This window comes from Pempheris klunzingeri, chromosome 9, assembly GCF_042242105.1.
Source record: "Pempheris klunzingeri isolate RE-2024b chromosome 9, fPemKlu1.hap1, whole genome shotgun sequence".
Lineage (NCBI taxonomy): Eukaryota > Metazoa > Chordata > Actinopteri > Acropomatiformes > Pempheridae > Pempheris > Pempheris klunzingeri.
Genome location: NC_092020.1, coordinates 769,734 through 792,500, shown reverse-complemented (window position 1 = coordinate 792,500; position 22,767 = coordinate 769,734). Strand labels below are relative to the sequence as shown.

At 44.7% G+C, this 22,767-nt stretch overlaps 2 protein-coding genes across 3 annotated transcripts; both read right to left on the bottom strand.

Moving 5' to 3' along the window:
* Positions 1 to 6,856: 6,856 nt before the first annotated feature.
* Positions 6,857 to 15,952, bottom strand: LOC139207104 (C-terminal binding protein 1). Of its 2 annotated transcripts, XM_070836739.1 has the most exons (11): positions 15,874 to 15,952; positions 14,688 to 14,736; positions 14,188 to 14,331; positions 10,850 to 11,004; positions 10,494 to 10,638; positions 10,178 to 10,384; positions 9,674 to 9,888; positions 8,860 to 8,990; positions 8,649 to 8,776; positions 7,257 to 7,374; positions 6,857 to 7,085 (listed from the first exon to the last, which is right to left on the bottom strand). In XM_070836739.1, the coding sequence occupies exons 3-11, from the start codon at positions 14,246 to 14,248 to the stop codon at positions 6,899 to 6,901; spliced, it is 1,347 nt and encodes a 448-aa protein (XP_070692840.1). In that variant the 5' UTR covers positions 14,249 to 14,331; positions 14,688 to 14,736; positions 15,874 to 15,952; the 3' UTR covers positions 6,857 to 6,898. The 2 variants fall into 2 exon arrangements, with proteins under 2 accessions (XP_070692840.1, XP_070692841.1); XM_070836740.1 differs by lacking the exons at positions 14,188 to 14,331; positions 14,688 to 14,736; positions 15,874 to 15,952 and adding an exon at positions 13,043 to 13,101.
* A 532-nt stretch (positions 15,953 to 16,484) lies between these two features.
* On the bottom strand, positions 16,485 to 22,377 carry LOC139207089 (protein FAM53C-like). Its single transcript, XM_070836723.1, has 5 exons — positions 22,338 to 22,377; positions 20,095 to 20,345; positions 19,951 to 20,011; positions 19,040 to 19,869; positions 16,485 to 17,926 (listed from the first exon to the last, which is right to left on the bottom strand). The coding sequence occupies exons 2-5, from the start codon at positions 20,176 to 20,178 to the stop codon at positions 17,684 to 17,686; spliced, it is 1,218 nt and encodes a 405-aa protein (XP_070692824.1). The 5' UTR covers positions 20,179 to 20,345; positions 22,338 to 22,377; the 3' UTR covers positions 16,485 to 17,683.
* Positions 22,378 to 22,767: the final 390 nt, after the last annotated feature.

The following is a 22,767-nucleotide window of genomic DNA, read 5'->3' as shown; positions in this document are numbered from 1 at the left end:
ATAGCTGAAAGTTTTCTTCCTGTCAATCACGTGCTCACGTCAATGTTACCCGAGCCAAGTGAGTGAAGCAATGAGAGGAAAACCATGAGCTAATCACAGAGCGTTGGGCCGGGGCCATACTAGCTCCAGTGTCTCGGCTGCTTCACCGCCGCAAACCCTCCAGACCCCTAAGACAGAGAGAGAGCAGCGCTAGGAGCAGATGGATAGTACTGACTGTGTGCTGCCTTCCAACATCAGGGAAGAATTGCAAAGGAAAATGAATATAGATAGAGAGTTTAATATGTGGTTGATCAGCCGACTTTTGGTTATTTCAAAGAATAAGGTTGGCATATTGACTTCCATTCATATTGTTAGTCTCCCTCTACTCTGCCTGTGGCACACAGCTCAAAGCCAGCCTGTAGATAGAAGTAAATCTTTTACAGGACTATCCTACAGCCATGCTAGCGGCTCTGACAGACTGTAGTTAGACACGCTGGAGCATTGAGCTAAAGCGCAGCTGAGGCTGATGGGAATGCCATTAGTTTCACAGGTATTTGGTCATAAACCAAATTATTGGATAAATTGAAACTGTGACCTCATGATGGTGCTGGATGAAAAGTTAAGGGGCCACCAAAGTTATTACAATGCATCCAATAGTTTTAGTGATATTGTGGTTTGGGTCACGTCACCATTCATAGAGCTACCCCACCAGCATGACTGATTAATACACATTTCGTGAGTATTTGCAGTAGCAGGAAAACAGAAGGGGGTCGACTCAAAATAAACTACAGTGTATGCGTTCACTGTTACGAAGGAACGTGTCACCCAGTGCAACCGTGTGGCTCACTGATGTGTTTTCAGCTGGACAACAATGGAGCTCTATGGCAGGAGACACATCAGGCTTTGGCTACACAGCCAGTACTTGTTTGTAGAATCGGTTCATTGTTGGTTCTGGTCTTCTCATAGGATACGAGTACAATATGAAAAACACCGAATATAAACAGCTTTATACTCTAAGTCAGTTACTGCCAGTGCTGGTCAAATGAGAGATGCACTGGAGTATCTTTAATAAAGGAAAACAAAGCTGGTGCAGGCTGATGTAACATCTGAGCCAGTCAGTAGCTGGAATAATATTTAATCATCCCAAAGACAACCGAGGACAAATATTTATCCACTCGGCTTTGGGGTTGGTAGTACGATCCCTCCAAGTGGGATAGGTCATCTGTCTGGAGACTAATTCATCACACAGGCATGTATGCACAAGCATGCACATATACTAACTTTCTCTGTCTCTCTCACACACACACACACACACACACACACACACACACACACACACACACACACACACACACACACACACACACACCCTGATCTATCAAACTGCTCTTAAGTTTCCCCACCAAAGCTCAGAACAGTTTAACTTTTTTTGATCTTTCGTTCTCGTCTCCAGACCTCAGTGAAATGAGCTTGCGTGACCTTTGACCTGCTTTGATCTGCTGCCTTCTTTTTTTGTGACCCTCTCACATAAACCAGTAGAAGTTACCTAAGCAGGATGACCCATCCCACAGAGCCATTTACTGAAGGTGACGACCCAGCAGCAGGACGGGAACCAGGACCTCCATTTTCCTGGGGCGACATGTCTGTTCCAAGACCTGATGAAAACTGTGAGGCCTTTAAGCACCCCTTCTCCTTCTCCTCCTCCTCCTCCTCCTCCTCCTCCTCCTCCTCCTCCTCCTCCTCCTCCTCCTCACAAACTAAACAAACAAATAAAAAAAAATCTGGCTGCCCAGCATGGGAGCTGTCAGGGTTAATGTATGGCGCTTGGCGAGCTGGAAGATGCTCTGCTGCGCTCTGTTGCGCAATCTTGAATGGGAAGCCATGAGCCAGACTGTATTTTAAGTGTGTGTGAATCAGGTCTGTTAAAATACTGCCCGCATACTGGGCCTCCTTCAGCTACACACACTTGTATACACATGCTGTTATGTAATAAGCATGTCCCCTCACTTTGACAGACACCGGCCAGCGCAGTATGTAACAGTAAATGTATTGGCCTCTAGTTCTGAGCCTCCATAATGACAAAGAATTAGATAAATATGAGTCCGAATCAACAAGTCAGCTCAGCTTTTGGGTGGTCGGTGCTCCTCTTTGGTCTACAGTGACATTTGTGACAATTATTGGATTGGTTGTCATTTTGTACAAACATTAATGGTCTCCAGAGTGGAGCACTGAACATGACATTCATGGCTTTGAGTAAACGTCTCAACATCTATCAGATGGAATGGCACATGATGGATCGGAACAGCTTTGTACTCAATACATTTATTACTATTATAAATGTCATTTCAGGTGAGGGGGGGGAGAAGAGGTGAACATGGTCGGGCTGAGACAGATTGAAGGTATAAAGAATGTGGGGAAAAAAACTACTACTAGAGTTTCATTGTGGGTAATGTAGGCGCCTGGTTGTACACGTATGGAAAAAAAAAAGTCTACTTCTGTTTCATCGATAATTATCTTTAAAAAAACAACTGTGTGTCATAACTTCAACAGTTTAGTGAAAAACTAAATCAGCGAAGTACTCGTTCAACATTTGTGAATGTTTTTGTCCAAAATACTGACATAACAAAAAGGTAGTTGTAGAGCTGGAGTCATTGCATACTGAAAGTTAAAACACTGTGTGGTCACTTAACACCATCCATCTCTAACCTTCCATGATGGACTCCATGGCAGCCTAGCCACCGGGCTCCTAAGGGTAACCTGAGGGAGTGAACCTCAGCTTTCAGTCCCTTCACTCCATTTTAAAAGCTGGCTCCTGGTTATGTGCATGTGGTAGCAATTTTGAGGCTGATAATCCCCCACCCCTCTCTGCCCTGTGGCTCTGCACAGAAGCCCCCTTTCCCGTGCACCCCACCTATCCTGCCCACTCGTAAAGCCGTGCCTGTTCTGGCACCGCACAGCCCCTTGTTGCCATTTAAAAGAGCCGGCAAACTGTGGCAGTAAACAATTTTGTTTATGGCAAAATCTCTGTAATCAAGTGTAATCGGTGGGACGACACGCCGGCGTTGTCACCAACTTACTGAGCGCTATAGTCAAGCACGGAAACATTTCCTAATGAAATGAGCAAAGGTTAGGAGTTAAAGTTTCAGCACAACAACGGTTTAATTTTTACGATTTTATTAAAATACGGTGTGGAGTTTACCATCAGAAGTTACCATCACAAACATGATTGTTTCTAATAAAAAAGTAAACAAAACAAAAATAAAGCTTAAGAGCCTAGTTACAGGAGATTTTTTTTTTTTTTTTCTTTTTGTTTGTTTTTGCAGTCTGGTGAAAGAAAAAAAAATCAATTCACAATGAGGGTGAGTGGGAAAAAAAACCAAAAAAAAAACACGTTCACATGTTGTAAAAATACATTTCCCAATTTTAACATTACACACAGTCACTTTCAAACATTCATTCATTCCTTGTTAGATGGTTAGATGTCAGTGCCAAAAGAAAGCAAAAACAGAAAAAAAAAAATAAAGTTCAGACCTGTGCACAAAAGGGGGACGAGGGGGGAGCGGTGTCTAAAAACGCAGGAGGCCGGTCTACATTCTGGAGGGCAGAAAACCTGGGACGAGGGACACGAGACAGAGGGCGACTGCTGGAGGATATGTGTGCATTTGAACCCTGAGAGAGAAAAAGTGACCGATTCTTAATTTTCTGCTTTTTTTTTTTTTTTATCTGACAGACCACACCAGTGTCCGCTGTGCCCTTCCCCTCCCAGCTCCCACTGGGGCTCTGGCAGCACTGTGAAAGACACTATTGGAGCCCCAGAGTGGTGGTGGTGGTGGTGTAGGTGGTGGTCTGGGGGGGGCATTCTCACACCCGAGAGTGAAATATCAGCTGTGGCTTTGTGAGCATACACACTGTGCTTTTCTGTCTACGCAAGCGCGCACACACACACTGCCGGGCTGACTGGAACAAAAACAACCAGAAAAACAGCATCTCATTAATGTACAGTAAGAATTCACACTGGATTTACGAGTTTGAGCTAAAAACAAAAACGGTCTACACGAAGCTAAACGTGGTTCATCGCTGAAAAAGAAAAAGCAAGGTGGTGCAGATTCAGGCCTGTCGGGGTGTGAGGAGGAGCTTTTTTTCTTCGCGGAGCGGCCTTGATTGTGGCCTGTTCTTTTCAACTGGGTGTGTCTCCTGTCTTCACCTGCTGTGGTCAACTGTATTAAGGCAGTGAGTGGTTCCATGGCGACTTTCTAAAACAGCTACTTTTACAGGGAGAGAATAAGTAAGGCCCAGAGGATATCAGCTGGAAAGGACAGTTGGGATAAGACAAATTTACAGAGAGAGAGAGAGGAGAAAAAAAAAAAAAAAAACAACCAGGAGAGGGATCTCTTGTTTTCTCTGAAATGTTTCAGTACAACATGTAGAACACAGACAGCATATCCATAAAAATGAAATCCTACAATAAAACAGAATGGTTTTCATAACAGTGCACTGCTGAACTGAAAAAAATATATATAATCATCATCAACAGCAAAAATTTAAGATTACTATTATGCTCATAATCCGAACTATGGGGGTTATTTTTAAAAATATATACTCATCACATGACAGAGGAGCCTAGCATCTCAGGACACAGACATGCTCCATGTCTCTCATAGACTCTGAGGGGGAAAACTGTACATCACTGGAAACTGACCACGACAAAAATGGCAACTCGGGTTGAAAACACTCGAAGGAGGAAAAGGCCGGGGGAGCAGAGGGAAACAGCAAGATGACACAAAGTCTTTAAGCCAATAGCATTTCCCCTAAAGAATTACCTCACATGCACTATAGATAGAGCAGCCGGACAATGAAGATGGGTAAAAACAGAAACAAAAACAGCATCTACTACTACTGTTCTAGTAAAAAGAAAACTAGCAGAGCACAACGACCGCCTTTATGTTTTTTTTCCTTGTTTTTCATTAGCCAGTATGATGGAGGTCGAAACACATCAACTACAGTCTGAAGTCTAGGAATGGGAACGCGTTGTGCTGAATTTTCCACAGTAAGGAAATAAACAATAAAGGCAAAGAGATACGCGTTGGTTTTGGAGCCTGAGTATTCAGTGACCTATAACGAATCTAAAAAGATTTTGTCAATTTGTTTCATGGGGCAATGTTTCTTTTTTTTTATTGTATCATTACTGCTACAATTTCACAACCCTTCTGGTAAAGAATAGTAAAGAAGTATCTAGAAAATCTGTACAAAAAATAAAAGGGTATGCACGGTACATTCAATATCTGTTACTGAGGTACTAGAAAGGTGTTCCCTTGACACCAGGGCAACAGCGTTAAAGAGTTACTCCTTGGGACTATTCCTTTGGAAAGACAATAGCTTGTTATCATAACAGGGTGAGGGAACAAACACGCACACAAATCCACACACACACACACATGTATACACACACGCACGCACACACTCACACACACACACGCACACACAAACCACTGTCATTAACAAAGCCAGCATGCAAGAACACTGTCCCCTTGCTTCTACAGGGAAACTAAACTCTGTCCCCTCACGCTTGAAGGAATTGGTGGATGCATACTGGTTCATGAGCAGATGTGCGGGGTGGGCCGTGACAGTGGGAGAGGAGTGGAGGGTGGGCGGGTGCAGGAGGGTGGTGGTGGTGGTGGTGGTGGGGTGAGATCTTATTAAACAATAAGGCGGTAGTCGATCCCTGGTCACCCATCCTGTGTTCTGAATGTCGGCAGTGTGTGATCGTGCTCTTCATCGCTACAGCTAACCTGGATCTGTCCGTCTGTCTGACCGGCGCTCTGAGCAGTCAGACAGTGCCCTCTGCTGGCCAGGCCTCCGGCATGCTGTTATTTTATTTCCAGCAAGAAAAAGTTGCTGCATTTGACTGTGTGGGCACCGTGCGTAAAGACCTCACACTTAGCACTCTGGCTGCTGGCGTGAGATGGAAGTTGATGGGCTAGGTGCTCTCTGATATGACACTCTGAGCTCTTCCCTCAAGACCAAACAATCCATGATGGGCACAAGCACGAGTACATACAGGGATGACTGTCCTAAAACAAACTGTCTCATTGGTAAAATGTGACAATCTTGGGTAACACTATCTGAAGTATGAGCTGAGCAGATAAAATATACTCTGACAGACTGAGGGAGCTCCACACTGACAACATTATGGATCCCTCTGCTGAGCAAGCTAACGACAGTGCCGGGGAGAGCCAAGGGCCAAAGGCTGGGGGGTAGCTAGATGCCTGGTGGGGAGGACAGGATGTACTGTGTGTGATTCTGTCTGGTTTACTTTAGTACACATTTTCCCCCATCACAAGAAAGGTGGAGGGGGAGAAAAAAAAAGGTAAAGAAGAAGAGAGCAGTAACATGAGCCATTAATGTACAAAGGGGGGCTTCAACCTCTCTGCCTCTGAGCTTCTACTGATCAGTCAGCTGAGGACTGCAGGAGGCAGCAGACTGGAAAGCCTCATGTCAGAAATGCTATTTTTTTTTTTTTTACAAAACAAACAAACATTAACACCTAGAACCACAACAGATCAACTTTCCATTAAAACAACAGCCAACTAAGGACATAAACCAATCCAATCATTGAATCCTTGAGAACAGTTATTGCTGACGTTGTGGGGGTGTGGAGGGGGGAGGGGGAGGGGGGGTGAAATGAGGACGAAGATGGAGGGATGAGTGTGCTCTTGGGGTATGGATGGGATGGGGCGAGCTGTGGATAAGTCACTCCTGGGCTGGTAATGTGATCAGAGGAACAAGACTGCGTAGATCCACATCAGGTCAAACTGGCGCTGCTGATGTACTGGAGGGTCGGGCTGTGTCTGATGCTGAGAGGTGGGGGTGGGGGTTGGTTTCCAGACGTGACGGAATGTGCTGGCGGCGGCGTGGGGGGCTATTGGTCGGAGGGGATGTCTCTGTCGGCTTCGGCCTTAGTGGGTTGCCCCGGAGAGGGGGCGTGAGGGGGGTGGGAGACAGGGGCGATGCCGTGTGCCAGGGTTCCTGAAACCAGGCTTTCAACCCCTGCGCCAGCTCCAGGGAGACCCCCTGCTGCTGCAACATTGATCAGAGCTTGAGGAAATCTGAAACACACATGCCAAAAAAATATATACATCATGTGATAGCTGCTCTGGTAAAAAAAAAAAAAAAAAAAAAAGGGTTTTAGTGACGCTTCTCACTACATCCTGATCCATGTTCTACCTCATAACTCAGCCTAAGTGTCCATTTTCATCCTCCACATCCGCTCCTCTCACCTGTAAGTGGCTCCATTAAGTTCTGGGTGAACAGTGGCTGCCTCCATGCTGGGCCATTGAGAAGCTGCCATCAGATACTCCTTATTAACGCAGTTCTTCAGACTGTCAGGGATACGCCCTAGAGCAGGGAAAACAGACCATTAGTCTTTCATAGATGCTTTCCGATTAAAAACTGTGGAAAAACATGCTACAGACAACATTCTTTTTTTTTTTACTAGCTGAGCTTTAGGGCTGTACATGAGTCAGAATTTTCCCAAGCTAAATTGGAGTGAGCCCAAAGCCCCACAACAAACCATTACAGCTTGCATATCTCGGTTACTTTACCTGGAATCTGTGAAATATTACCGTACAGTGAATGAACCGTGTGCGTTGTGGTCATACTTAACTAATAACATTCTAGTCGACCACAGCCACTTGGCTCCTGATGGTACTATAAGCCTAACAGCAGATCACACTTAGCTATAACCAGTAGTTCAGCAAACTTTGCCAACATCCAGCACCAGAGCTGAGAGTGAAGCAGTGAACAGAAACCAGTAGGTGTAGGAAGGCCATTTTGAGAGTTCACAGCCTCCATTCATTCATCCATTGTACAATAATATAGCAAATAAAACCTGCAATGATTCAAATCATCACAGTTTTGGGGGCAGCATTAATCTGTTTTTGACTTAAGATCATTTGCTAGTATAACATTATGGGGCATTTTCAAACTGCCACAGAGAACACTTGACTCTGATTGGCTGCAGAGTGGATTACTTTCAGCTAACTGCTCAGCTCTGATGAATCAGTACTCACATGAAGAAGGCCAACTAATATGTACTCAGCCTTTAAGAGTATATTGTCCCAAAATATGAAGTAAGGCTGAAATAATCTGTCAATTTATTAACTAGTTGATCAACAGAGGATTAATCATCAACTATTTTGATCATCGATTTACTGCTTGAGCATGAATTCAAACTCCTGCTCCTGTTTTAGCTTCACCAATTTCTAAACGCCTTTTATCAAAGCACTTTATTCTGTACCTGCTCAGACCACAGGAAAAAAGAACTTTTACATAATCAATATGTTTGAACTGGAGGAAAGCAGTATGCTCACATCAGGAAGTGAGCGGCGCCATGACTGGTGAGATAATGATGAGTGGGCTCAGGAGAGGGGATTACTCATAATGACAACATACCTAAACTGCTCGTTTTCATTCGTGTTTTAGTCCGTCTGCAGACTGACTCGAACCTTCACCAGCTGTAGTGAAGGACCCATTATGTTAAGAAGTCTTTGTCTCTGAGCAGTTGATTTCCACCCCAAAAACATACTTTTGCAGTGGAGTGGTACAGTTCCTGCCTGCGTAGTATCCATACTGAACTCATTTCAGTCCCCCTGTAGTGAAGAGTGTCTCACCGGTGATGGCACGCCGAACCTCCCTGGCTGCCTCCTCGCGAGCCTCCACGGAGGCCTGCTCACTGTACCAGGATGTGTGCGGGGTACAGATCAGGTTGGGGGCGTCCTTCAGAGGGCCTGTTGAAAAACTGTTCAGAAGGCAGAGGTTGTTGGACAGAAAAGTTATAAGGTTATGTATCATCTATTGGGGGCACTTGAGTATCGTGCTTACCTGAAAGGTTCGGCCTCATGGACATCCAGGGCAGCCCCTCGTATCCGTCCCTCTTTCAGGGCCTGAGCCAGCGCTTTCTCGTCAACCAGGCCTCCTCTTGATGTGTTCACCAGAAAGGCTCCCTGACGCATCTGTATCACAGTTTGCAACAGTGTGATTAAAACAAGGGCAGCAGATTATGCCAGAAGTTACAGCACAGACTGAAATCATTGGCAAGAACCCTTTGTATTTTTATTTTTCCAATGTATAATACAGGCTGTCCTACAACAACAACCCTGTTTGGCTCAGGCCAGGTAGTCTAGAGAATAACTCAGACACTGTTGGCCAAATGCTTTAAACAGGATTTTAAGCTGCATATAACAGAATGATAACTTTTAGAGATCCTGTAATTTGCTGAATATCAGCCAATTAAGCTAATAGATGGTTCAGGGTTCTGCATATTGCACTTGACAGGCTGCAGCGCTGTTTTTCCGCATTACTTAATCTATTACACAGTTAAACTAAAGGGTGGGCTTCAATCAGGATGAGGCCATTGTGCTAAACCAGCTACCAGATTTGAGGAAATTAGGTAAAACACAACCAGGTATTTAAAAAACAAATATGTGTGGCAGATTTCAGACTGATCTTTCTCCTTTTTAAAATCATGCAGGCTGTTATTTACAGCGTCTCAACCCAGCTGACACGAACACACTTTGATCAGACGCTGCATTTTCTAAACACCGCAGTATTTGCTAATGCTAAACACGTGCTGATGAGAGGGCAAACGGGAGACAAAACCTGCGTTTTGCATACTCGATGGGCATCATCCACACACCTGTTTGATGGTGAAGTCATTAATGAGGTGGTGGTTGTGCTCGTTGAGGCTGCAGTGCAGGGATACACAGTCAGAGTGGATGAGCAGGTCCTGCAGGGTGGCCATGCGCTGCAGGCCCAGTGAGCGCTCCACGCCATCAGGCAGGTAAGGGTCATAGAAGATCACGCCAAAACCGAACGCCTTGGCTCGCAGCGCCACCGCTTGGCCAACACGCCCTGGACGACAAAGTGAGATAGTCACCGTGGTGCCCTTGTTGGAACTCAAACAGAAATCTTCTATTTATTCATAAACGTTTTATTGAAGCACAAATACCAAACAGGTCCGACCATCAACTACAAGTCAATAAGTCAGATACAATCTCTGATTTAAAGACGTGTTAGAATACTTGGCTATGATGTCCCATGCACACACCTGTGTGAATATACTGGCGATCACTGCATGTTGGGCACACAGTGGCCGACCATAAGGCAAATCTAGACAACCACATCCAAACTGTTCACTCACCTAGACCGATAATTCCCAGCGTCTCACCCCGAATACGAGCGGCACCGCCCGCTACCTCCCGTATCTGTTCCACACTAGAGGCACGGGTTCCCTCCCTGAGGGCTTGGTGCATCCAGGTGACTCGCCTGTACAGGTTGAGGATCAGACATAGCGAAGTGTCGGCCGTCTCCTCCACCGAGGCTGCTGGCACGTTACAGACGGCGATGCCTGGATGACCCGTAGAATAGAAATATCAACCACTCTGTGTGCAATTCTGCGCATTAGCTCGTGGCTGACAATGACTCTTCTAAATATGTTTCACATTCCAGCCTCTCACCTAGTTCAGCCGCTGCTTTGATGTCAACGTTGTCGAAGCCGGAGCCAATCCTGACAATTACGCGAAGGCCTTTAAACTTTTCCAAGTCATCTCTGGACAGAGTGATAGTGTGGTAGAGCAGGGCGGCCACAGCCTCATTTAGCACCTGTAGAGCACAAATGCAACATCAGTAATAATATTCGTCCTAAATTTCCATGCTGTTTACTGGACAGTATAAAGGCTGCATCATTTTCTGGGGACAGTGTCGACGCTTATTACTTCCATACTCTTCTTTAGAATAGAATAAGGATTAAAGTGCTCTGCCCTCGTGGATTGTGATTACAGTATGGACACGTGTGTGGGTGTGTCAGCTCTACCTTCTCATGAATCTCTTGTGTGGACTGGGCATCGCAGAAGGCCACTGTGGCCACATCTTTGAGGATGGGCATTTCCACGGTGCAGTCACGTCCATCCAGCAGGGCCACCAGGGGTCGTGGGTGCATTGGCCCGTTCAGGATTGGGGGTCGGATACCTGCGTCCGCCAGAACAAAATTATGTTTTTGTTGCACGTGAGCAATAAATATAACAGTTTAAACATTAAATGGCCATAACCAATCCAGGACAAAACAACGACAACAAAAACACACTTTCAGCCGCTTGTGTTTCAGAACAACAAGATACAGATTAATGACTCAACAGTCTGCATTTCTCATGTCTACTACGCGTCATGATGCAAGTCATCGTAACCTTGTACAAAATCCCCCTGCACACATGGCTGAAGTTAACATGGCTAACTGCCACCCTCCTTAGACAATAATAACTTTTATGACTTTCTTTTTCCAACACATCCACTTCCACCAATACCCAGAGGGAGGTACCATGATGTGTGTAAGTGTGTGCTCTCACACAGTGTTCTATGGTTACAAAAGTAATGTGTAACTAAATCTGCGATGGGGCATGGAGAGCGTCCAGCATCCCGGCCTATTTGGTATTGAACTTCAGCTCTGTTTAGGAATGCATGGAACCAATATACACCGTCCAGCTTTCACCAATCCATCTCTGTTCTACTCAGGTCCTCAGACTCCTCATAAGGAGAACGTTAGACCCTGGAAGCAGAGAAATTTTGATAAGTGTTAAGTGTTAAGCCTGGGAACTCGACCTGCCGCTGTACAAGAAGAACACGCACACAGATGGGGAGGGGGGGAGCTGAGGGCTGGGATGGGAGGGGGGAGAGGTGATGGAGTGTGGCGGCCTGGGGGAGGGGTGGAGAAAACTGCGGGGTCTCAGGGAAGAGGTGTGGGGGGGGGGTTCACGAGGGGGTCTGAGTCATGACCTAAATTCTCCTGTCTGGAAGTTCCTCCTTCCCGTTTTTCTAGTTCTTGCCTTTTTCAGACATACACAAACAAACACACACACACACACACACACACTTTGCTGGCAAACATCTGTACATTTGGTCCATGTGCACCATGGCCATTCAACATTAGGCCAACAAAGGAAATGTTACATGTCAATAACCAAACCAATAACATAAGTAACAGCCACATCTCTGCCAATACATTGGAGTTAAATTAGGGGAAATATTTAGGGAAACAACAGTGGTTATATCTACAAATGCTTTTTACATCTCTCTCTTGGCTTGAACTCACCCCACACATGCATCAGTATACACTATCTTGTCCCTGCTGCATGACAGGTGTGTGTGTGTGTGTGTGTGTGTGTGTCCCAGGGTGGGGGAGTGTGTCTCGCTGAAACATTTACTTGGACAGAGGGCAGGAGGTAATGGTGAGACTGCAGAGGAGGGAAGGGAGCTGGTAGCCAAGGGTGGAAAACAAATATTTGTGAACACTTCCTCTGACGTCTGTGCATTTCCCAATGCATGCATGAAACACACGGGCACAGAAAGAAAAACATACAGCCCGGTACCCTTAGAGAAATGCACATCATTGCGTGTCCATTTAGCAGTGTGGTTCATATTCATTGCAGATGGCTCAAGAATGCTAACAGGCCTACTGCTAGACGCTGAAAGCACAAAGAGAGTCTTACTATATAGGAAAACCCAGAGGGATCCGTCACAAAGACCCTCTCTGAAAAAGTAATTCTGGAAATATACAAGTAGGCCTACACACACAGTAATTTGAGTCAAAGGACACTGGCATACCCGAGGCCTACTAAGCGCAAGCATGGCCGCACACACAATACAATTCATTCAGTGATTCATTCATTCTCCCTCCCTCTCCCTTTCTTTCCCCTCACTCCCTCCTCCTCTTCTCTCTCCCTCTGGCTGCAGTTGGAGGAGTAAGAGGTGAGGGGGGAGGGGCAGTGAGCGATGATAATGCAGCAAGCAGCGGTACTCCACCCAGACGCAGCCACACACACACACACACACACACACACACGGTTATTCAGTTCCTTCTTAGCAGCGACAGCACCATTACGCACTGAACATAAAAGGAAAACCAAGCACACATAGCTGCTCCACGCCCAAACCTCAGATCTCTCCCCCACCCCGGTTCACAAAATGCAAAAACACATGCCAAAATAGAAAACACATGAGCACCGGGCCTAACCTTGCATTATGAAGTCTGTGAGCCTGTCTTCCTCTCTCCCTCTCCCTCTCTCGCCTTGCTCTCCCTCGATCGCTCTTTTTTTTCCTCCCTCTCTCTCTGTCAGCCTGCTCTTGGCTGGCTGGATCCCAGCTGTCACCCACGCCCAGCCCCTCCCCCACGGTTAGCCTCCAATCACAGACGGCCCCATTGAGGGCCGGCCAACCAGCACTAACCTCATTAGCATAGCCCAGGCTGAGGCCCGGGGCGGTTTGGGCTGTTGTCGTTTTTTAAAGAGACAGCTGGCCCGTTTCCCTGTAGCTGCGGCCACGACCCTTCACCTTGTCCTCTCCCTCTCACCCGTCTCCAGAGAGTCACCCAGACTGTTCCCTCCATTTTAGCGCACCATTATGTCTGATCTCCATCGTTTGCTCGCCACTCGCAGCAGCTCAAAACGTGGTCTGTTCTATAAATCTGCACTGTACCAGCCACAGCTGCATGTACTTGTAGCAACATACAAAGTTGACAGTTTTAAGTTATCTACAGTTTAATGTACTGTGCAAACCTAAAACAATCAGGAACATCCTCCACTCTTAAACACACTGAGAGGAAGTAAGAAACACAATTAGGACCACTAGTTTAACCAGTCAGCTCACGTCATTATGTCAGGTAAATATTTATATATATTCAAGCATGCTAACTATTAATAATCTTTCATCACCATAAAACAAGAGGGAATTTCATCAAGACCACAATATTCCTAAAGCGCCAGGATAATATCAAAAGCATTATTTGAATGTCAGAATTATGCAAATATGATATAAAACTGTCAGCATCTGGTGTCAAAAACTGCACAAACTTTGATCAACTGACGAAAATAATTCTTCTTCTTAAGTAGCAAAAACAGGACTGATTGCATGTCGTTATGCAACCCTGTGTTGAAGAATGAGAATTATCCTCCTATCTTGTATTTTTTTGCAATTTGGTATTAAAAAATTATTTATCATTAACACAACTTAATGTTTTAACTTTCTGACTGTACAAGTATGATGGTGTAGGTGTAATACAATAAAGTTTAATTCTAATACTTTTATGAAAAAAATAAAATATGTCTGAACACCAGCTCCTTCATATTTACTGTGTGTGTGTGAGTATTTATGAACTCTCACCCTCACAGATGCGGTCAAGTCTCTGCCTCTTGACCTGTTTGTGTTTGTCCATCAGAGCCATAGACCAAGCAGTCTGAACCTGGGACCGAGGAGAACAGATCCAAGTGCTGTGAAGCCCCTTCAACAATGTCCGCTTGGTTTAACCTGCACACACACACACACACACAGAAAAAAGTCAGTAATGGGAATAAATATATGCTTCAACTGTTTGCATTTCCATATGGAACAACCTGACTAACATTATGTTAAGAAAAAGTGATCAAAACTGTAAAAAAAAAAAAAAAAAAAAAAAAGGAGGGAATTTAATTATGTGTTAAAAATCAACAGTGACCACATTTTACTGGCATGAAGATGTCGTTCATTCATGTGTAACTATTAAAACAAGCACAATATGGAAAATAACCTGAAGAAACTAGGATGAAATCGACCAAACTTATAAAAGTTACTGGAGCAACTGGTTACAGTGGGATGTTCTCCAGTGGCAGACTGGACAGACTCACCTGGAGAACAATGTCTGCTGTGTCACTCAGGCCGACAACTTAGTTTGCACTGTAAACACAGAAAAGTTATAGCGTTGAAACTTAGATTTCAGATTAACTCCATGTCACATCGTTCACTGCTGGCGGCCCATTAATGGGACAACAAGTCACACAGTCAACAAAAAGTTAAATAAAAAAAAAAAATAAAAAAGTTGAGTGCATCCTCTGGAGACAACCGTGTTCGGATTAAAGTAATCTGTCAGTAATCTCATACTCGGTGACTTTCCTCTCACATGTCACCGGATTTTTCTATTTAACCAGCAAGATCTGTTGATCATGGTTTCTAACTTTGTGGTGAACTTTACTTTACTAGCTCGCAACAATACATGACCAACAATCTCACATGGTGCACTCAGACAGTAACCAGCCACAGCCAGCTGGTTTACAGGCTGAGCGGCTGGTTTTATCCTTAACTTGGTGGTAAACAGACGGTTATCTGCGGCTCAGGAGCCCCTTGTTAGCAGCCAAGTTACCGTTAAGTAGCTAACTAGCTTGCGGTGCTAGCTGAGCCGTTTCTCAGCTATCGAGAATAACCGGGTCACTTGGCGGTGGATAAGATTTATATGTTGCATGCAAATAAGGTTGTTTAGTCTCGCTATGTGATACACATCTATCATTATTAGTCTGCTCGTTCTGAGATAGTTGAGCTTGCTTTAACTTCTAAATCGCGGTCGGAGCTAACGCTAACTAATACAGAGCACGGCGGCTCGTTAGCCGCTAACCCAAACACAAACATTTGAGGACTTTCAAGTGTCTAACATTTTAATGAAAACATCAAATTCCACCAACCCCCGGATATATATCGCATCTGGTGTTACTTAGCTGTCACTAAGTTGTGAAGTGTGTTGATAAAAAAACATTTTCATAGCTACATTTATGAGGCGTTTGCAGCATTGCTAACGTTAGCTAGCCTAGCGCCGTTAGCTAGCGTGCCGCCGAGTGTGTGGGAGAGATGCAGGCGGAGGGGGAGCCCATTTCGTCCGATTTGTTATCAGCGAGTGGCGCTACAATGTGAAATATCTGACCCAGAAGCTACAAAAATAGATGAAATTCTACGTGAAAAGGTGAGTCGCCGGCATGTCTGAATTCAATCAGGACTACTTTGAAACCCAGTTTCTGAATCTTGCAAAAATTGTCAGTTATTTACCCCGGATAAACTCTTTCAAGAGTGCTGAGACAGTGTGCGTGCGTCGGTGCTGTTCCCTCTCTCCCGATCGCCATGAAATCAGACAACAGAGGAAGTGGCCTGCTGGTGGGGGGGTCAGGCAGTCTGTGAAAAAGCCTCGGTGGACGGGAAGGAGCGCCCTCACCTTCCACGGAGGAACGGCAGTCTTCATCTGACAGAGGACCTGCAAGAGTCCAACAGGTCTGCTCATGTTTATACAAAACACTAACAAACTTGTATGTGCCTAAACTTTGTTTGCTGTTGAATGTTTTCAACTATTCATTTGTCGAAAAGGAAAAGTAAATGTTACGGTTCTAGCAAGCTATAATTATGTTTTTTTGTGAAATGCTTATTTTTCCTCTCCAAAACATAAAATATCACCATCTGGGCATCAATATCTGCTGTTAATAAAGGCAGGATGCACTAAAACTGTGTTTCTATACAACATCAGCATTATACTGAAAGAAGCCACTAGGTGTCATAATAATAATAATTAGTCTATTGAGCCTGATGTGCTCCCTCATTTGACCACAAGCATGATACATCTTTAAAAGGAAAGACGAGACACTTTTTGGGAAAAATATCATTCTCTATTAAATTTTATTTGTACATAAATTGTGCAACAGGAATATTTCTATCTGAAAACACATGAAAAATCATTTCTGGAAGGCCACCATTTTATCTGCATCACGACCGCCTTTGTCACATAGAATTGGCTCGACGTGTGCACTCTCTCTAACCACTGTACAGTACATTACATTGTGCCCTATGGAGTCCAGCTGCAGCATCTATTCAGTTATTCAAATGACTATTATAGTGCATGTGCCACCTGTTCAAAAATATCTGAATCAGCGCAAATGGAGATCGCAAAAATGTCTGGCTGTGAAAAGAAGACCAAAGCACCAAGAACTCAAGTATTTTAAGCTTAAGGCATGATCAGTTTACAGTATCATCAGTAGTATTGTTGACATGGTCTTTTAATGTTCAAGCAATTCAGTAAACTCCAAAAAGAAAATATATGAATCAAAAGAGGGCTATAATTCCAGATACTGCAAGAAAAGCTTCCCTTTGATGTAAAGTTATTCTAACAAAAAAAAAAAAAAGAAAAGAAAAGCTAAATCAGTGACAGAACAGCAGTGGAAGTAGATGTGTCTTTGGGGTCCATGAGGCATTTAAGGAACTGCAGAGAAATCCTGGAATGTGTCTTGCAAACCTACTGGAGAGAATTTGCATCTACATCAGTATTCTTATGTTGGCTCAAATATTATTTTGACCTACACTTGGCAACATTATGTCCACCTTCAACAGCTCCATATAGTCATTTCCAATTTCAGAGACCCAAATACTAAAGCAGACTCCACCAGTATCTGATAGGGCACTGAGGAATGCTCATCTCTATCCCATTAAACTTTTGGCTTTAAGTGTGTATTCCAATGACTTATGAGGAAATATTAAGCACTTTCTGCTTAGTCCAGTATATAATGGTTTTCAATGAAGATATGGAAGGATATCGGGATGCATACCAATGGTTAACACAAATTAAGACTTATCAATATGAAATTAGCCAAAATTCTGTGCATGAAAACTAGCTTATTTGCTCATGCACATTTCCCTATAACAATTTAATTTGACATTAGCTTCTAATTGCTTGGTTCTCGATTATGAACTCTGGACATGTGCCTTAGGAGGGCAGCAGGTTCCCAAGGACTCGGCCAGAAGAGCGCACAAAGCCTACAGGTGTGCTTAACATGGTCATGGATGCAGTAATCACACTGGCAGCCCCACAGAGCGGTCAGTTCTCTTCTATAAGGTTCAAGTCCAGTTCTGTGCAGTCTCTTTCAAAAACAATCTTTTGTCCTCCATCTAATCCAGTCCTTTTTCTTTTATCTTGTTCTTCCTCCTCCTCCTCCTCACTTTCACTTAGTGGCCCAATGCTTGCTCGTCCCAGGAACTCGGCAGGTGAGAAGGCTGAGCGCTGCTCTGCCTGGGAAGACAGCTGGACTGTGCAGCCACCTTGACTCTCGTGATTACCAATCTACACAGGGGAAAGAAACATCTCGATTATCATGTGATAATTTCAGCATTTAACATGTGACTTAGCACCTCACTTAAATGGTAATTTATGCGGCTGAATTATCAGTTTGACACATCTCCAGAATCCACACCCAAAGGTAACAAAAATACAGGCGGTGCAGTGGCTGTTTCTTAGTTAAGTATAGATTGACTGATAACAGAGTTAATGGGCTTGGCTGGCATGTGTGACATTACTGAAATGAGCAAAGATCAACTCAAGCACCATTAACTGTGGACTAACAATAGAATCCTATTTAAATTACGGAATTTACATTCATGTAATTTACACTGGGTAAATGTATTTAATGTGACGGACTGACCAGTGACCAGTGCACATACTGTAACTTCACGACAACTTTATTTGAATGTGTTCTAGGTGGTTTGTCATGGTGATATAATAATGCAAAACCTTTAAAAAGGTTCAAATTGTCACAAAGTCTGCATTTAAGGATTTTATCTGAAGACCCTTTGAATTTATTCTCATAATCAAGCGAGAGTGTCACAGTAGTTTTGCTTTATTAAGCAGTTGCGACCAGGGAAACCTGTGACAGCAGTCTCATTGTGAATGGGTCAAAGTCATGTACAGGAGAGTGCATCAAAGCCAGTTTTGTGTATAAATATGGGGTGACTATAAAAGCAGTCTTTGAGTAGAGATATGGAAAGTCCATCTTAAGACAATCGACAATGACTTTTTTGCCAATTGGGCAAAATTGCCTCCACCAGAAGCAGAGCCAGAACCAGTACCAATGTGAATGAGACAGCAATACAGAAACGGATCTGGGGGCCCACTGCTTCACTAATGATCCCAACATAAACACCATTATGAAATGAGGAGAGCTGATGGCATGGGGGCCAAGTTTATCTGTGCTGAGCCAGAGTTGTGGGGGATGGGGTACTGCCAGAGGCCTACTATTGCCCTGCAAGATCCAGAGGACAGAAAACGAGGGCACATGTGAAACCAGGCCTTGTGATTATTCACCAATATCGTTGCTATGTTTACCTCTATATATGCACAAAAATGAGGAGACTGTCAGAAACTGCCAACCCTCACAGCCCATTGGACTTTCTTGCTCACCTGTGTCATCTTGCTGAAGTCAAGGCCTGGCCTGGCGCAGGGCAATACGTCTGGATCATGGCGCCTCTTCAAGCGAGGTTTGCGCATGTCACAGGGCTGTGAGTGGCATCGCGGCAGCGCTGGGTGTAGGTCGCGCCTAGAAGAAGATGGTGTGCTGCAGGCTGAAGTGGGAGACGGAGACAGAGCTGGGTGTTCTACGCCAGAACAGCCACGTGTCAGAGCAGAAGCAGAGGAGGGCTGAGGGGGCAGGACCACCACAGAAGCATCCTGAATGTGCACAGGTGAGAGGGAGAAGCGACGCTGCAGTACTGAGTGAGAAACCAGGGGGGCTGGTGAGGAGGAGCAGGAGGAAGGAGTAGCAAAGGAGGCGGAAAAAGCTCCATTCAGTTTGTCACAGGGGTCCCATGGGAAGCTCCATGGCAGTGGCGAGTCAGAGGACAGCGCTAAGCTAAAGAAGGTTGGGCTAGAAGATGAGTGTAGGGATGAACATGTGAAGGAGGAGCTGGGACCACAAAGTGGCAAAGAGCTGGCTCCAGACCCTGAACTAGATGCTCCTCCACTTTGACAGCCGCGTTTGACTGGGGTCCAAACCTTGGATCCACTAGGATGCCAGGTGGAGCGGCACCGAGACAGGTCCTCTGGAACAGAGAGGGACCGGCAGTGGCGTTTTGGAGGAGGGGGAGGTGAGCTTTGGAAAGCCTGGTCTGTGAAGGAAACCTCTGGTCTCTGGAGAGGTTCTCCAGAGTGGGAAGGGAGCCATAGGGACTCTGGTCCACAGGAATCAGACAGAAGGTTGGCTTTGGATGATGGGTGTGTAGCTGAGCTGGTCTCTGAAAATGTCAAAAGACAGACATGAGACAGATCTCCCCTTCAATGGGTTGCAAATATTGCATTTAATTCACTGAACTTGCCTTGTGTTGATCTACAAGCACTCCATGAGACCGTAGGACTGGAGCCCACAGCAGGTAATGACTGAAAGAGAAATAACTTCATTTCAAAACCAGAACACGTAAGGTGGAAAAAAAACATGTCAAGGACAAGAGAATCCAACTCACCACATTTACATTGAATGAGAAAGCCTTGTAATAAGGCTCTTCCAAACTCTGCTTACGGAGCTGCTCTGTGATAAGCGTCACCATAATTGTGTCTACAATCCAGGGATAGACATGGAGATGATGAGGAGACTGTCTGAGGGCAGTGGAAATTAGTCAGAATCCTGGCGTGGTTTGTGGTGTCCCCTCCACACCTCAACCAGCCAGACTGACCAGCTTTCTCACTATGCCACCATCATCTTTATGCCACCTGTCTGGGACAGATAAGAAAGGATCCATATGAAACGATGTCATTCATTAACTACAACAGGTCACACACTGAAGAAAACGCATTTCATTGAACATTAGCTTATATATTGCCAAACAGATGCATCAGGCCTTGGATATGAGTGTAGTATGCGCTAATGGTGACCTTCCTTCACATGCTGTTGTACTGCAGAAAAGCTTACAGAAAGATACATACATACATATACACACACACACATAAATGTGACACTGGTTGGGATCTACATGCTGCCTCAGTCACACATGAAAGGCAAAAGTTCAGGTTCACAAAGGCAGAGAGAGCACACATGGACGCAGGGAGACCAAGAACAAAGAAACACTTCACATTCCATCATGCACAGTGAACACGGCAATTTCTTATTGGGACTATAAACATTTACTAGTGGGATTTTTCTTAAAAAGCAGAGTATGACCCACATGAAAAACCTTTGGGGCAATAACATGGTGATCAAAGTCAGTTTGGGCCTAATACACACAAACAACTAGAGTTGTGAGTTGTGAAGTGAATAGAAGGGGGAGGGAGAGAGAGAAAACGGGGAAGGATGGGGGAAGTGTGTGAAAAATGAATGGGGATAGGGGTTGGAAGCATGCCATAGTATCTTTGCAAGGGGGACAAAAGAACAGTGACCAGGTCTCAATGGCTTATATTACCAATGCAAAGCCAAAATTGTGCCATGCACCCAGAGAGCAGGGGAACACAACACAGCCTGCATGTCCATTTCATTACCACACATTCCTCACATGTTTCTTCATACTCAAATAGCAAAGAGTTACTTTTGAAGATCTAATGGTTACTCAATCCAGAAACACCTCTGAAGATTAACCTGCGTTGCTACATGTAAGGAACCCCAGCAAACCTTTGCACAGGACAGAAGTGTTCACCTCAAACTGGAACTAGAGCAGAAAACCTGATCCACTGCATTAAAATGTATCAGACCAGATTAGCCTTTGCATTGCTCTTTAAAAGTGTAGCACACCCAGAATCTTAAAACTGGCCTAAAGCACACGCTGAACAACTTAAAATGATGCATCCTAATCTGAATCAGAGACCAAATCATTACAGTCTCTTGCTGTTGGCAGTCAGATGTGGCCTCCAGGGCCTTCCTCCTGTGGCAAACACGGTGCTACATTGCTAGCCCAGCTCCACATGCCACAAGACGAGCTACTTCCCCGGCACAGGGGCACAGTCTGAGCCGTGTCCACCTCATCCACCTCATCCACCTCATCCACCTCATCCACCTCATCCACAGCAGCCAAGTCACCCAACAGCATGAGTCCATCAGCTCAGAAACAGTCCAGAGCAGTGCTGTCAACCACTGGATGATTTTACACGGTTTCACTTTAAACTTTCATGACAACGTTATTTGAATGCAATAATACGAGATTCTGAAAACGATTATCGAGACACAAAACACTATTAATTCAAACTATTAGTAAAACAGATGTGGCCAAGGGACATTTTGTCTTTACTAGGGTGTAAACCGACAAATAAGTTTGAGGCAGTGTTGCGCAGCATGCCCTCATCTGAGAAACAGGTTTTTACCCAGTTAACTTCTAACGTTACCTCCAGTTTAGCTGCGGGACAACTGCTCGTCAATGACAGCGTATGACCCGTTAACACAGGGATCGATTTATTGGCTAAATCGGATACCAACTTTAGCTGGTGAGCAGAGCATATAGCGAGCTAGCTCAGCAACACGATGCAGCCCGTGGAGCACCAAGTTCCTAGCTGGTTCTGTTAGCTACCTGACAGGAGAACAAGTGTCCTGACAGTGTGCAGCCGGTTAACAGCTCGTCCCTGAACCCGACTGTCACCGTGACTAGATAGACTAGAATATGAACAGGAGTGTAAATAACTTAAACGGCTGGGCCGACAGCCTTTATCTACCTTTATTGCAGCGCTAGCTTGGTTACGCAGCCTGTTAGCATGCTAGCATGCTACAGCTGTCCTGATGTATTACCTGCATTCAGTGGTTCCTTAGCAACCGAAGCTGCACACAGTGCACCGGACAGAGGGCAGTTTAGCGGAGTATTTATAGCCTTTGGACCGTACCAATACAGAGGGATTTATAAATACACTGCCTCAAAAATCACAATTTGAGGAAGCCCCCACAATACTTATAGAGCGCATACATCAAAATAGTATCTTTGTTCATGTGTTGGTAACTGAATAAAACATTTACGAACGTATGTTACTCTTACTTTGGACGTCTGTGTTGCGTTCAAAGCCCCACAGTTAGGACCTTCTAAATAAAGCGACAGCATAACATCACAACAGAACAATGTCTTATCGAAATAAACACTTTTTGTCTGATATTTATAGAGTAATGCAACACGGATCTAAATTAAACAGGTATATCTCCGTATAAAAACACTGTTACGCAGTGTTTA

Bases quoted from the DNA above. Each gene is read 5' to 3' on its own strand.
- LOC139207104 (XM_070836739.1), bottom strand. From the start codon at position 14,248: ATGGCTCTGATGGACAAACACAAACAGGTCAAGAGGCAGAGACTTGAC. The intron at 10,385-10,493 runs GTGAGAGGCTGG...CGGGTCATCCAG, and splicing joins CAAAGCAGCGGCTGAACTAG to GCATCGCCGTCTGTAACGTG. The intron at 7,375-8,648 runs GTGAGACACTCT...TCCCTGCTCTAG, and splicing joins GGTTCGGCGTGCCATCACCG to GGCGTATCCCTGACAGTCTG.
- LOC139207089 (XM_070836723.1), bottom strand. From the start codon at position 20,178: ATGGTGACGCTTATCACAGAGCAGCTCCGTAAGCAGAGTTTGGAAGAG. The intron at 20,012-20,094 runs GTGAGTTGGATT...TTTCTCTTTCAG, and splicing joins TCTCATTCAATGTAAATGTG to TCATTACCTGCTGTGGGCTC. The intron at 17,927-19,039 runs GTGAGCAAGAAA...TCCCCTGTGTAG, and splicing joins ACTTCAGCAAGATGACACAG to ATTGGTAATCACGAGAGTCA.